The following is a 15,372-nucleotide window of genomic DNA, read 5'->3' as shown; positions in this document are numbered from 1 at the left end:
CAAACAGTATGGTGGAAGTTCCAGGTGTCAGGGTCGTGAAGTGTGTGAAGTGCCATAACTAAAAAGAAGGTCCTTGGGAAGGTCTGAAGGTAGATAATTCACCTGGAGCAGATGTTGTACACCCCAGGGTTCTGAAAGAGGTGGCTGAAGAGATTGTGGAGGCATTAGTAATGGTCCTACAAGAATCACTAGATTCTGGAACGATTCTAGAAGAGTGGAAAATTGCTAATGTCACTCCACTCTTCAAGAAGGGAGAGAGGTAGAAGAAAGGATACTATAGGCAGTTAGTCTGACCTCAGTGGTTGGGAAGATGTTGGAATCAATTATTAAGGATGAAGTCTCAGGGTATTTGGAGGCACATGAGAAAATAGGCCATGGTCAGTATGGTTCCTCAAGGGAAAATCTTGTCTGACAAATCTGTTGGAATTCTTTGAAGAAATAACAAGCAGGATAGACGACAGAGAATTAGTTGATTTTGTGTACTTAGATTTTCAGAAGTCCTCTGACAAAGTGCCACACGTGAGGCTGCTTAACAAACTACGAGCCCATGGTATTACAGAAAAGGTTCTAGTATGGATAAAGCAGTAGCTGATTGCCAGGAGGAAAACAGTGGGAATAAAGGGAACCTTTTCTGGCTGGCTGCCGGTGACTAGTGGTGCTCTACAGGGGTCTGTGTTGGGACCAATTATTTTTACATTACATGGCAAAAGTTTGCGGATGATATGAAGATAGGTGGAGGGGCAGGTGGTTTAGAGGAAGGAGAGGGGCTACAGAAACATTTAGACAGACTAGTGGAGAGAAAATACAAAAAACTGAGGTGCAGAGAGACTTGGGAGTCCTTGTGCAAGATTCCCTAATGGTTAATTTGCAGGTTGAGTCTGTGGTGAGGAAGGAAAATGCAATAGCATTCATTTCAAGGGGACTAGAATATAAAAGCAAGGATGTAATGTTGAAGCCTTATAAAGCACTGGTGTATCGTGGAGTATCGTGGACAATCGTGACCAGGTTTCGGGCCCTTATTTACAACAGGATGTGCTGAAACTGGAGAGTGTTCAAAGGAGATTCACGAAAATTATTCCACAATCGAATGGCTTTGCAAATGAAAAATGTTTGATGGCTCTGGGCCTATATTCACTAGAATTCAGAAGAATGAAGGGTTACCTCACTGAAACCTATTGAATGTTAAAAGGACTTGATAGAATGGATGTGGAAAGGATGTTTCCTATGGTAGGAGAGTCCAGGACCAGAGGACAGAGCCTCAGAATGGAGGGGCATCCTTTTAGAATGGAGATGAGCAGGAATTTCTTTAGCCAGAGAATGGTGAATCTGTGGAAATCTTTGCTATAGGCAGCTGTGAAGATGAAGTCTTTATGTATATTTAAGGCAGAGGTTGATCGATTTTTGATTGGTCAAGGCATGAAGAGATACAGGGAGAAGGCAGGAAATTGGGGCTGAGAGGAAAATTGGATCAATCATGATGAAATGGTGGGGCAGACTCGATGGGCCAAATGACCTAATTCTGCTCCTATATCTTATGGTCACATCTTCAAGGAGCGATGCCTCAAAAAGTCAGTATATGTCATTAAGGACCCCATCACACAGGACATGCCCCGTTCTGATTGCTACTATCAGGAAGGAGGTACAGAAGCCTGAAGACACACACTGAATGAGTCAGGAACAGCTTCTTCCCCTCTGCCATCCAATTGCTGAATGGACATTGAACCCAGGAACCTCACTACATTTTTGCACTATTTATTTAACTATTTTATATAAATTTACTGTGGTCACAGTATTTATTATTATGTGTTGCATTGCACTGTTGCTGCAAAAGCAGCAAATTCACGACATATGCCAGTGATATTAAACCTAATTCTGATTTGGAGTAAAGGTTAAATTAAATTGTGCAATTTAATACAGATAGTGTCCAAGTTAAGCCACTGAACTGCAAAAGTACAATGTTTTAACGCAAGGTTGTAGCTATTCTTATGAAGAGTGTCCATGTTCTACCGGTGTGTACCATAAGTGGAGTTTAACTGAAGTTATGTTATAATAGATATTCACCCAAATCACGTAAATAATAAATCAAGAAACGCCCAGTACAACTGAGATAAAATAAGAAAAATGAAATATGTGTATATGCTGTGGTATGGGATTGTATAAGCAAGAACATCATAAAGGTAGACCTCAAACACCAGAAGAACTGAGAAAGACCAATCAGAAATAGATGAACCGTTAGCTAACCACTTGTGAACCTCCTGTCCACAATGGTATAGTATTCTCAACAAATTACTACTTGAATACTTACAAAATAAGTTCTGATCTCAGTTTTAACACTAAAGTAAAGTCGTGGTTTTACTCTGCAGTGAAACTTTACTAAGGTAGATTTATGACATGCTGGTGATGAGTATCAGCCTGGAAAAACATGAGAAAGATATCTTTCACAGCCGCTGACAACATGGTTCTTGTCATACTCTTTGCAACACTTAAGGCTGTGGAACTTGATATCTCAGTAAAAATCTGCTTGGGGAAGTGAACTGCCCAACATGTATTATTCACCTCGGTACACAGAAGAGGTGAGAACCCTAAGCACCCTTAATGGATGGGGCTTCTGAATAAATGCCTACTACCCCTCTTTCCTCTAACCTGCAACTCTGTATCGTGAGCCTTCTTCACCTTCCAATTATCACATTGACAATCTTGAGGAACGACTACCAAGAACTTCACAGTCTGGCAAAACTGAGTTTTAGAATCTATAGAAAAGTACAGCACAGAAATAGGCCCTTCAGCCCATCTAGTCCATGACAAGCCAATTAAACTGCCTACTCCCATCGACTTGCACCAAGACCATGGCCCTCCATTTCCCACACCATACATGTACCAATCCAGACTTCTCTTAAATGTTGAAATTGAGCTTGCATGTACTACTGGTGTTGGCAGCTTGTTCCACACACTCATGCCCTCTGAGAGAAAAAGTTTCCCCTCATGTTCCCTTTAAACTTTTCACCTTTCACCCTTAACCCATGAGCTCCCACCCAACCTTAATGGAAAATCTTGCTTGCACTTACCCTAGCTATACCTCTCATAATTTTTTATAGAACATAGAAACCTACAGCACGTTACACCCACAATATTGTGCTGACCATTAACCTACTCTAGAGACCGCTTAGAATTTCCCTAGTGCATAACCCTCTATTTTTCTAAGCTCTGTGTACCTATCTAAGAGGCTCTTAAAAGACACTATTGTATCCGCTTCCACCACCGCTGCTGGCAGTGTATTCCATGCGCTCACCACTCTGTGTGAAAAACTCAGCCCTGACATCCCCTCTGTACCTATTTCCAAACATCTTAAAACTGTGCCCCCTCATGTTAGTAAAGCCTCTGGCTATCCACACCTCTATCAGGTCACCTCTCATCCTTCGTGTCTCCAAGGAGAAAAGGCCAAGTTCACTCAACCTATTCTCATAAGGTACGCCCTCCAATCCAGGCAACATCCTTGCAAATTTTGTATACCTCTATCAAATCTCCTCTCATTCTTCTACGTTCCAAGGAACAAAGTCCCGACCTATTCAATCTTTCTGTATAACTCAGGCCCTCCAGACACAGCAACATCTTTGTAAATTTTCTCTGTACTCTTTCAACCTTATTTACAGTTTTCCTGTAGGTAGGTGAACAAAATTGAACAAATACTCCATAAATAGGCGTCACCAATATCCCATCTCCTGTAGTCAATATTTTGATTTATGAAGGGCAATATGCCAAAAGCTTTCTTTACAATCCTATCAACCTGTGATACACTTTCAATGAGTGATGGACCTGTATTCCCAGATCTCCTTGTTTTACCGCACTCCTCAAGTGCTCTATCATTCACTGTCTAAGACCTATGTACCCTGATAGATGATATCAAAGTGCAATGCTTCGCACATGTCTGCATAAATTCCATCTGCCATTTTTCAGCCTATTTTTCCAGCTGGTCCAGGTCTTGCTGCAAGCCATGAATAGTCTTCCTCGTGGTCCCAAAGTTGGTGCCATCAAAATTGCTGATCCAGTTAGCCAAATTATCATCCCAATCTTTGATACAGATGACCAACAGCCAATACCTGCAGCACTCCATTAGTCACAGGCCTCCAGTCAGAGGCAACCATCTACTGCTACTCTCTGACCTCGCCCACAAACCCAATGTCTGATTCCAATAATTTTCCCACAACTGACGTCAGGCTCACCGGCCTATAATTTCCAGGGTTTATTTTTAGTGCTTTTCTTAAACAGCTATCCTCCAATCCCCCAGCACCTCACCTGTCACTAAAGACGATTTAAATATCTCTGCTTGAACCCCTGCAATTTCTGCACTTACCTGTTGAGGGAACACCTTGTCAGGCCCTGGGAATTTACCCACCCTAATTTGCCTTAAGACAGCAAACACCTTCTCCTCTGTAATCTGCGTGGAGTTCATGAAGTTAATGTCGTTTTGCCTTAATTCTATAGACACTGTGCCCATCTTCTGAGTAAATACAGATGCATCTTTTGGATAAAGCTTAGCAGTCAAACTATTTTGTGAATATACTTTCCTTGTCCAGATACTGTACAGTATTACTTTTCCACATCAAACTCTCCTTCCAATTAAATAGCAATAAATCTGCATGCCTCAGCTGATCATTTATCAATAATGCAGCTTTTAGGGCAGGGTTACGTCTGTTGCCAAACGCTAGATTCTCTGTGCAAATTAAGTGATATTAATTGTGCAGTGTTTGACACTGTTGTCTAATGTGATACACTAATTAAAGCAGCCTAGTTAGTCATTATGAATGTCACATTGACATGCCTACTCTGAATACTTCCAATGGGTGCTAGTGTTGCGAGCAAAATTCTCTTTCCTGAAAGGGTTGTCATGAGATGTACTAAAACTGACCATATGTGCATTGTATGTAAAATTTCAGGCTAACAATAAGCTCTGCTGAGCAGAATTTTGTAACTTATATTTTTACCATTTCATTGACAAGTGGTGCATTGTAACTTCAACTAACCTTGGTAATGTAGTACACACTTTGCTGGAATGAATGCATGATCATCTCTTCCAAAATAGTCATGACTTCTTCATTAACGGAAATTGTGGATGAGAGCAATGATTCTTTAGAACCTAAAATAAAATAAAAATTGATTTTAAAATTTGGTAGCAACTAGAAAGCATGTATTCCAATAAGTTTGATACCTCTTCCATCCCATCTGCCCCTTCATTTCCATTCTCCGAACAGGGATAAAAATTATCTTTGCTGCTCATCTTAAATAATGAGACCTTCACGTGTTTTGTTTTCATTTTTAGGGATTTAGCTCACGTCTACTGCTCATTCCTACACACGAGAAAATGGTGGTGAGTTGATAGTTTGAAACTGCGGGATTTCAGGTGAAGGTAATTCCAAACTAGAGGAGGAAAGCATCCCAGACAATTTCACAGCATTGAATAACATACAGTGCCTATAAAAAGTATTTATCCCCCTTGGAAGTTTTCATGTTTTATTGTTTTACAACATTGTATCACAGCGGATTTAAAAATTTGGTTTTCTTTTTGGCACTGATTAACAGAAAACAAACTCATGTCAATGTGAAAACAGATCTCTGCAAAGTGATCTAAATTAATTACAAATAAAAAACAAAATAATTGATTGCATAAGTATTCATCCCTTTTATATGACACACCAAATCATTATTGTTGGAACCAATTAACTTTAGAAGCCACATAATTAGTTAAATGGAGATCACCTCTGTGTATTCAATGTGTTTTATGTTTTAATTGATTGTAATAAAAAAAAACTGTATTTGGAAGGCCCATCTGCTGGTGAGTCAGTATTCTGACAAAAACTACACCATAAAAACAAAAGAATACTCAAGCAACTCTGCAAAAAGGTTATTGAAAAGCACAAGTCTGGAGATGGATGTAAAAGTTCCAAGTCTCTGAATATCCCTTGGAGTACAGTGAAGTCAATCATCAAGAAATGGAAAGAACATAGCAGAGCTGTAAATCTGCGTACATCCTCAAAAACTGAGTGACCGTGCAAGAAGGGTCCTTGTGAAGGAGGCCACCAAGAGCCCCATGACAGCTCTGGAGGAGTTACACGATTCAGTGGCTGAGATATGAGAGACTATGCATACAACTGCTTCACCAGGGAGAGTGGCAAAGAGAAAGCCACTGTTGAAATAAAATCACATGAAATCTCGGCTAGAGTTTGCTAGAAGGCATGTGGGAGACTTTCAAGTCAGCTGGAAGAAGGGTCTATGGTCTGATGAACCCAAAATTGAGATGTTTGGCCATCAGACTAAATGCCATGTTTGGCATAAGCCAAACACTGCATATCATCAAAAACACACCATCCTTACAATGAAGCATGGTAGTGGCTGCATCACGCTTCACTGTAGCAGGTCCTGGGAGGCTGGTGAAAGTAGAGGACAAAATGAATGCAGCAAAATACAAGGAAATCCTGGAGGAAAACCTGATGCAGTCTTAAAGAGAGCTACAATTTGGGAGAAGATTTGTTTTCCAGCAAGACAATGACCCCAAGCATAAAGCCAGAGCTACACAGGAATGGCTTTAAAACAACAAAGTTAATGTCCTGCAGTGGCCATCAGAGTCCAGACCTCAATCCAATTGAGAACTTGTGCCCTTAAAAAGGGCTGTTCACTCATGATCCCTGTGCAATCTGACAGAGCTTAAACAGTTTTGTAAAAAAGAATTGGGGGAAAAATTGCAGTGTCCAGATATGCAAAGCTGATAGAGACCTATCCACACAGACTCAAGGCTGTGATAGCTGACAAAGGTGCATCTACTAAATACTGACTTGAAGGGAGTGAGTAATTATGTAATCAATGAGTTTGTGTTTATTAATTGTAATAAATTTAGATCAATTTGTAGACACTTGTTTTCATTTTGACTCGAGTCTTTTCTGTTGATCAGTGTCAAAAAAAACAAATTAAATTCATTGTGATTCAATGTTGTAAAACAATAAAACATGAAAACTTCCAAGGAGGGGTGAATACTTTTTATATGCACTGTATCTCCAGGTCAGAGGAACAGATAATGTTTCCATGCACCTGGAGCCCTGTTGGTAGTTCAGTTCATTGATTTGGTAGGTATTGGAACTGCCTATGTGAGACATGGTAATACATTACATAGATAGTACACACCCTGCAGCCACTGTGGTGGAAATGTTGGTTGAGGTAGGGTTACTAATGAAACAGTTATTATGCCATAGCTTCTTGAGTGTTCTTGGAGGTGTACTCATCCAGGGAAGTGGAAAGTACAACTTGCAAATGATTTTCCTTATCCAGATTCGATACTAGGTCAATGCCAGCTGGTCCATCCATCACAGAAGTAGATAGTTGCTTTTCTGACTGGAGGCTTGGGACTTGAGGCTGTGGAGTGCCGCAGGGATCAGTGCTGGGTCCATTGTCATTTGTCATCTATATCAATAATCTGGATGATAATATGGTTAACTGGATCCGCAAATTTGTGGATGATACCAAGATAGGTGATATAGTGGACAGTGAGGAAGGTCATCATGGCTTGCGGTGGGATCTGGATCAGCTGGAAAAATGGGATGGAAAATAGCAGATGAAATTTAATGTAGACAAGAGCGAGGTGTTGCACTTCAGTAGGACCAACCAGGGTAGGTCTTATACAGTGAAAGAGAGTTCTGAGTGTGGTAAAACAAAGGGATATTGGAATACAGGTACATAATTCATTCAAAGTGGTGTCACACATAGGGTCATAAAGAAAGCTTTTGGCCTTCATAAATCAAAATATTGACTACAGAAGATGGGATGTTATTTTGAAGCTGTATAAGACATTGTGGAGGCCTAACATGGAGTATTGCATACAGTTTTGGTCACCTTCTTACAGGAAAGATGTAACTAAGGTTGTACGAGTACAGAGAAAATTTACAAGCATGTTGCTGGATCTGGAGGACCTAAGTTATAAAGAAAGGTTGAATAGGTTGGGACTTTATTCCTTGGAATGTAGAAGATTGTGAGGGATTTGATTGAGGTATACAAAATTATAAGAGGTATGGATAGGGCAAATGCAAGCAGGCTTTTTTCATTGAGGACTACAGCTATGGGTCAGGGTTAAGGGTGGAAGGTGAAAAGTTTAAGGGAATGAGGGTAAACTTCTTCACCACTGAGAGTATGGAATGAGCTGCCAGTGCAAGTGATGCATGCTAGCTCAATTTCAACATTTAAGATAAGAGGGGTATAGTAGGGGTATGGAAGGCTATGGTCCCGGTGCAGGTCGATGGGAGTAGGCAGATTATATGGTTCAATGTGGACTAGATGGGCAGAAGAGCCTGCTGTAGCGTACTTTTGTATGACTCTATGACTCACTTTAATCAATAGAAATTATGCTGAACGTAAAACTGAGCTTATACGCTTATCTGCCACAGATTAAAATATTTGAAGTATCAAGGTCTAGCTAATGCCAAAATAAATCATTACACTTCCATCTGCCAATTTTTCAAATACAAACACCTAGTTACTATTTTCTATTAAAAATATAAATGACTTTTTATCTGTACGTCATTGTGCATGTTAACTGTGCACCTTCCTCTGTCATCTCTATTCACTGATTTGCTTTGAAATCTCTCTTACTCTTCGTGCTCTGACTAGAAAGCTGTATTTTGTTTCTTTGTTCATATATTTTCTCAATGAAATTAAGATTGGTTAAACTAAGTAGATCAGTAAGGCATGCTGAATCCATTTAGACGTGTAGCCTATACATCAAATTCATTTTGCTTACTCATTAGCTACCAATCCCTTTTATTAGCCATTTTGCTTAATATAGCTTTCATATTTATATTCTCTCTAATGAACTGGTTTTCAATGAGCCAAATCTGGTTGGTTGGCAGTTCTAAAGACAAATGTTGTATTTCAGGCACTGGCATAGCTTACAGAGGTGTTGGCTCATAATGCAAGTAACCCAAGGTCATTCCTGATCTCCAGTACTGTGCGTGAAGTTTGCATGTTTTTCTGTGACCGCAGGGTTTCCTCCAGTTGTTGCAATTTCTTTCTCATCCCAAAGATGAGCATTTTGGCAGGTTCACTGGGAACTCCAAATTGTTCCTAGTGTGTAGTTGAATGGAGACAGTTTATCCACTGATGTCTACTATAAGCCTACTGACTCTCACAGCTATCTGGACTATTCCTTTTTTCACCCTGTCTCTTGCAAAAACGCCATCCCCTTCTCGCAATTCCTCCATCTCCACCGCATCTGCTCTCAGGATGAGGCTTTTCATTCTAGGACGAGGGAGATGTCTTGTTATTTTAAAGAAAGGAGCTTCCCTTCCTCCACTATCAACTCTGCTCTTAAACGCATCTCCCCATTTCACGTACATCTGCTCTCACTCCATCCTCCCGCCACCCCACTAGGAATAGGGTTCCCCTGGTCCTCACCTACCACCCCACCAGCCTCCGGGTCCAACATATTATTCTCTGCAACTTCCGCCACCTCCAACGGGATCCCACCACTAAGCACATCTTTCCCTCCCCCCCCCTCTGCATTTCGCAGGGATCGCTCCCTACGCGACTCCCTTGTCCATTCGTCCCCCCCATCCCTCCCCACTGATCTCCCTCCTGGCACTTATCCGTGTAAGCGGAACAAGAGCTACACATGCCCTTACACTTCCTCCCTTACCACCATTCAGGGCCCCAAACAGTCCTTCCAGGTGAGGCAACACTTCACCTGTGAGTCGGCTGGGGTGATATACTGCGTCCGGTGCTCCCGATGTGGCCTTTTATATATTGGCGAGACCCGACGCAGACTGGGAGACCACTTTGCTGAACACCTACGCTCTGTCCGCCAGAGAAATCAGGATCTCCCAGTGGCCACACATTTTAATTCCACATCCCATTCCCATTCTGGCATGTCTATCCACGGCCTCCTCCACTGTAAAGATGAAGCCACACTCAGGTTGGAGGAACAACACCTTATATTCCGTCTGGGTAGCCTCCAACCTGATGGCATGAACATCGACTTCTCTAACTTCCGCTAATGCCCCACCTCCCCCTCATACCCCATCTGTTACTTATTTTTATACACACATTTTTTCTCTCACTCTCCTTTTTCTCCCTCTGTCCCTCTGAATATACCCCTTGCCCATCCTCTGGGTCCCCCCCCCCTTGTCTTTCTTCCCGGACCTCCTGTCCCATGATCCTCTCGTATCCCTTTTGCCTATCACCTGTCCAGCTGTTGGCTCCATCCCTCCCCCTCCTGTCTTCTCCTATCATTTTGGATCTCCCCCTCCCCCTCCAACTTTCAAATCTCTTACTCACTCTTCCTTCAGTTAGTCCTGACGAAGGGTCTCGGCCTGAAACGTCGACTGTACCTCTTCCTAGAGATGCTGCCTGGCCTGCTGTGTTCACCAGCAGCTTTGATGTGTGTTGCTTGATATTCCAATCATGCTGGGTTTAGTTATGAGTTAGGTTTAGAAAGCTAATTTTCCTCCAGTGTACCAGAATGTAAACCCAGGGGGAAAAAAGCTTTTCTACAGCATTTTTAATGACCTCAGGATTTTATAGCCAATGCAGCACACTTATTGTTACACTTAATGGAGCATATAGCAAATAAATTGTATATAACAAGTTCCTACATGATATGGTAAATAATAGCTGGTTATTTCTTAGCTAGACTCAATTCTCCACAAAATATTTATTTTTGTCAATGAAAGATAGCAGCTCCAAATCTAGGTTTTTTTCCTCAACATTTGGTTGGGTCATGAATCCATATCTTCCACAAATCAGAAGCAAGAGTACTATTATGTTATTCATTAACAGCATCTGACTTACAGTTTAATGCTTACTACCCACTCCGGTTATTTTCCCCTCCCGCCCTCCCCAACACACATACACTGATCTCAGACCCACATAAGAAACATTGCCTGTATCACAACATAACAAGTTAGGATGCTCATATCCAGTTTCCTGCATAATATTTGTACCTCATTATTTTAATGCTGGAACTATGAGATAACTACAGTACCTGCAAAAGTTAGCTAACATTTTCCAATTAAGAAAAATGGAGCTCCTCCAATTGTTTTATTGAATGGTAAATACCATCTGTCAGGATTTTTACCAACGACTCGTGTCAAATGGAAGTCTATGTTATAGCCTAAGTGTTGCTTTGAAATATGAATATATGCTCAAAGCAATTACAATTATGGCTGCTGTATAAAGGGTTTGACTAATAATGCTGGTAACTTCTCAAAATGATAAAGATTGAACACGTACCAGGAAATCTGAGTTATGGCTGAATAAGTAAAAATGCATCAAGTTATCATCTTGAAAGTGTATTATTATGTTCACTTGCCTCCAGCATCAACTTGTGAAACCTATTGTCAGGCTGAAAATGACTACACAAGTATTCAAGACCTTATTATAAATGACACAATTATCAGAATATTCATGAATATTACTCTTTCCCTAAAAGAAAATGGGAAAAATACCTTCCTCTTTACCTATTTTTCTTACTTTCATAAAGCCTTACTTGTAAATATTGGTATCTTTCTGCATTGTGAAGATCTGTAATTTTTAGAGGGAACATTTAGAAGTAGAAGTTATTAATATAAAAGATCAGCTATGATCTTATTAAATGGTAAAGTAAGCATGAGGGGCTGGAACTCCTGCTTATTATCCTGAGTTCTTACAAACTGAAAGAAGCCCTCTTTTGTTTCAATGTGATCAGATTTAATCTTTAAATTAGAACTTAAAGGAATGAAAGCAAATAAATCAAAAACACTTCAATAACAACTGTGGATATTATATCTACACCCTGAAGTGCCATGTACCTGTTAAATAGTAAGATAATATCTGTTGCCAAAGTATCTCAGAGATATGAGAAAATAAAAAAGGTAAAGAATTACAATTAATTAGTATAATATTTCAGTTGAGCCAGAAATACTTCTATGCTCCAAATATAGATATACTCAGTTGGTTCAATAGATAACACATTTTCTCCTAGACTGAAAGCGGTCAGATTTTAATTTCACTTCAGAAAATCAGATCACAATCCAGAGAACCGAAGCTCAGTTGTTCGTAAGTCTAGATCAAATGGTTGTGGTCCAAATCCTACTCTAAAGATGAGAAGAAAAAAAAAATCAAGATTAATACTCGAATGAAGGATAGAGTCTGTACTGTTAGCGGTGCTATCTTTCATAGTCATAGTCATACTTTATTGATCCTGGGGGAAATTGGTTTTCGTTACAGTTGCACCATAAATAATAAGTAGTAATAAAACCATAAATAGTTAAATAGTAATATGTAAATTATGCCAATAAATTATGAAGTAAGTCCAGGACCAGCCTATTGGCTCAGGGTGTCTGACCCTCCAAGGGAGGAGTTGTAAAGTCTGATGGCCACAAGCAGGAATAATGATTAAGGAATAATTAAGAATGGGCATTGAGTTGAGATACTCTGCCCTCACAAGAGTATATAAAAACAGATGTTACACTATTTCAAAGTAGAGTATGGATAATTCCCAATCTTGCAGCCAATACTTATCCCTCAATCAGTATTGCAAAATCATATTATCTGGCTCTTGCCACAGTGCTCTTCACTCCTTTAAGGGGATTGGTGTGTGTAAGTTTGTGGCAGTGTTTCCGACATTATTAAAATGATTACATTTCAAAAGTACTTCATGAAACTTCAAGGTCATAAAAGTACAGTAACAATGTGGGAATGCTTCATTCTTGTGGGGTCATGTTAAACATGATTTTTGGTCTGGGTCCTGCACCTACCTGACATTCTATCTTGCAAGATTCTCTGGATCGGTGGAAAAACATTCAACTATATACACTCCTATGCTCGACCTACATTTTTCAAACCCCAACTTGTGATCTTCACCTCATAAATGATGATTCCATCTATTCCCCCAATGTAATAGCATATTACCGAAACTCACTTAAATGCTTTACTTCCCAGCCCAAATAAAGACTCTGGTCTCATCTTCAGACCTTATCTCCCCATAATCCCCTTACACTACCCAATTTATTTTGTGCCTCCAATAAAGAACGTATCAAGTGAAGTTCATACATGGATTCAAAGTGTAATACAGCACACATACAGGTATTTTGGTTCAACTCATCCATGCTAATCAAGACACCTGTGTAAGCTAATCTTCTTTGTCCCTAAAGCTTTCCTGTTCACGTCCCTGTGCAAATGTGGTTTAAAATGTGGCAATGCTGGCCACCTCTACCACTTCCTCTATCAGTTTGTTCCATCATTCTCTGTGTAAAACGCTTGCCCCTTAGACTCCCTTTAACTTTTCTCCTTCTCACTTTAAACTTGTATCTTTTGATTTTAGAATACCCTAACTGGAAAAAGAATCAGAATCAAAATTAGGTTTATTATCTATGTGATGTGAAATTTGTTAACTTAGCAGCAGCAGTTCAATGCAATACATAACATAGAAGAAAAAAACAAAATAAAAATAATGATAATACATAAATTACAGTATACGTATATTGAATAGATTAAAAATTGTGCAAAAAACAGGAATACTGTATATTTAAAAAAAATTGAGGTAGTGTCCAAGGATTCAATGTCCATTTAGGAATCGGATGGCAGAGGGGAAGAAGCTGTTCCTGAATCAGTGAGTGTGTGCCTTCAGGCTTCTATACCTCCTTCCTGATGGTAACAGTGAGAAAAGGCCTTGCCATGGGTGCTGCCTTTCTGAGACACCGCTCCCTGAAGATGTCCTGGGTATTTTGTAGGCTAGTACTCAAGATGGAGCTGACTAGATTTACAACCCTCTGCAGCTTTTTTCAGTCCTGTGCAGTAGACCGTTCCCCCCCCCCCACCCCCCCAATACCAGACAGTGATGCAGCCTGTCAGAATGCTCTCCACGGTACATCTATAGAAGTTTTTGAGTGTGTTTGTTGTGTCATGTGTGACGCCAAGCAGAGTTACCAGATGGATAATGCTAATGAGAGAGATAATGGAAGACAATGGAGAATCATTCAAAATGCTAATGAGAGAGAAGGGAGAGATTAATGAGAAAGAAACACAATTCAGATATTGACAAGACCGGTTGCTTTGAACCTGAACTGTTTGAAGTTTGAGGGACAGGTGATACCCCAGCGGGGGGATAAAAAGAGCAGGTTGCTAAGGCACGAAACACACCACGAGACCCTGGAAAGTTGGTGGGAGTTTGGAGAACCGGTTCGTGGGAACCGACCAGAGGCTCACAGGGTGTAAAGGTACGATTGATGGGAACCTGGGGTGTGTGTCCGCCCTTGCCTGGGTGCCGGGTTCACCGCAGAAGAACAATCGTATCTGGAACGGAGGGGTCACAGTCGGTGACCACAGCAGGATTAGAAGACATCAAAAGATCTGCCCAAAACCAACTGCGAAGACATCAAAAGGTCTGCCTGAAACCAAATTGCACCTCTCTCTCTCTCTAACGGCACGACAACAGCGAGTACGGCGAACTGCACTAAACTGAACTGAACTCTGCTTCACTTAAGACTGATCATTTTACCCCTAGACTGCGATAGAGCTTGGTTGATTCCTATTACCCTAGTTCTGTGTATATGTGTGTATTATCATTGCTAACCTGTTACATTTATATCCTTACGATTAGTGTACTGTATTACTTATGTCTTTAATAAAACTTTATTAGTTCCTAGTAATCCAGACTCCAATGAGCGTTCCATTTCTGCTGGTTTGGCAACCCAGTTACGGGGTACGTAACGTAAGTGGGGATCTCGTCCGGGATTTTGAACGCCAAAATTGGGACTGGGTAAATTGACTGGGTTAAAATTCCCAAAAGAAAGAAAGGGCAAACAGCAGAAATGGAGAGTGAGGAATTTCTAAAGGTGCCAACTTTGGAGGCATTAGAGGATGCCAGGAAATCAGAATTGGCGACTGTTGCAAAACGGTTGAATCTTTTTAAGGGGAAGCCGACAATGAGGAGAGCGGAGATGCACAGAGCTATCATTGAGCATTATGTATCTAAAGGTGTGTTTCCCCGTGGGGAGCTGGAGGTGGTGTCCATGAGCAAACCTGGTGGAGAAGCAGTGCAGCTGCAGATGGAAAAACTGAGACTCGAGCACGAGTTCCGAATAAAGCAGTTAGACTGGGAAGAGAGAGCACAGCAGTTGGAACAAGAAGAGAGAGACAAGCGGTTAGAATGGGAAGAGAGAGAGAAGCAGAAGGAAAGGGAGTTTGAGCTGGAGAAGTTAAGGATGACGCTAGAGAGGGGCCAAATGCCGAACCAAGGTGGAGGGTTCAGGGCGACCCAGGAGATTGGGTTGATTCCCCCATTTGAGGAGGCCGATATTGATCGGTTCTTTCTACATTTTGAAAAAGTCGTTGCAATTCAGGACTGGCCGAGGGATA

General features: G+C 40.8%; 1 protein-coding gene across 1 annotated transcript in view; it reads right to left on the bottom strand.

Moving 5' to 3' along the window:
- radil (Ras association and DIL domains) overlaps positions 1 to 15,372 on the bottom strand; it is a 96,418-nt gene that overhangs the window by 35,977 nt on the left and 45,069 nt on the right. The window contains exon 7 of the mRNA XM_063058950.1: positions 5,022 to 5,134. Coding sequence (XP_062915020.1) covers positions 5,022 to 5,134 — 113 coding nt within the window. The remainder of the gene's footprint in view (positions 1 to 5,021; positions 5,135 to 15,372) is intronic.

The sequence above is a fragment of the Mobula hypostoma genome, chromosome 9 (genome assembly GCF_963921235.1).
Source record: "Mobula hypostoma chromosome 9, sMobHyp1.1, whole genome shotgun sequence".
NCBI classification, from domain to species: domain Eukaryota; kingdom Metazoa; phylum Chordata; class Chondrichthyes; order Myliobatiformes; family Myliobatidae; genus Mobula; species Mobula hypostoma.
This window is presented reverse-complemented; position numbering and strand designations above follow the sequence as displayed.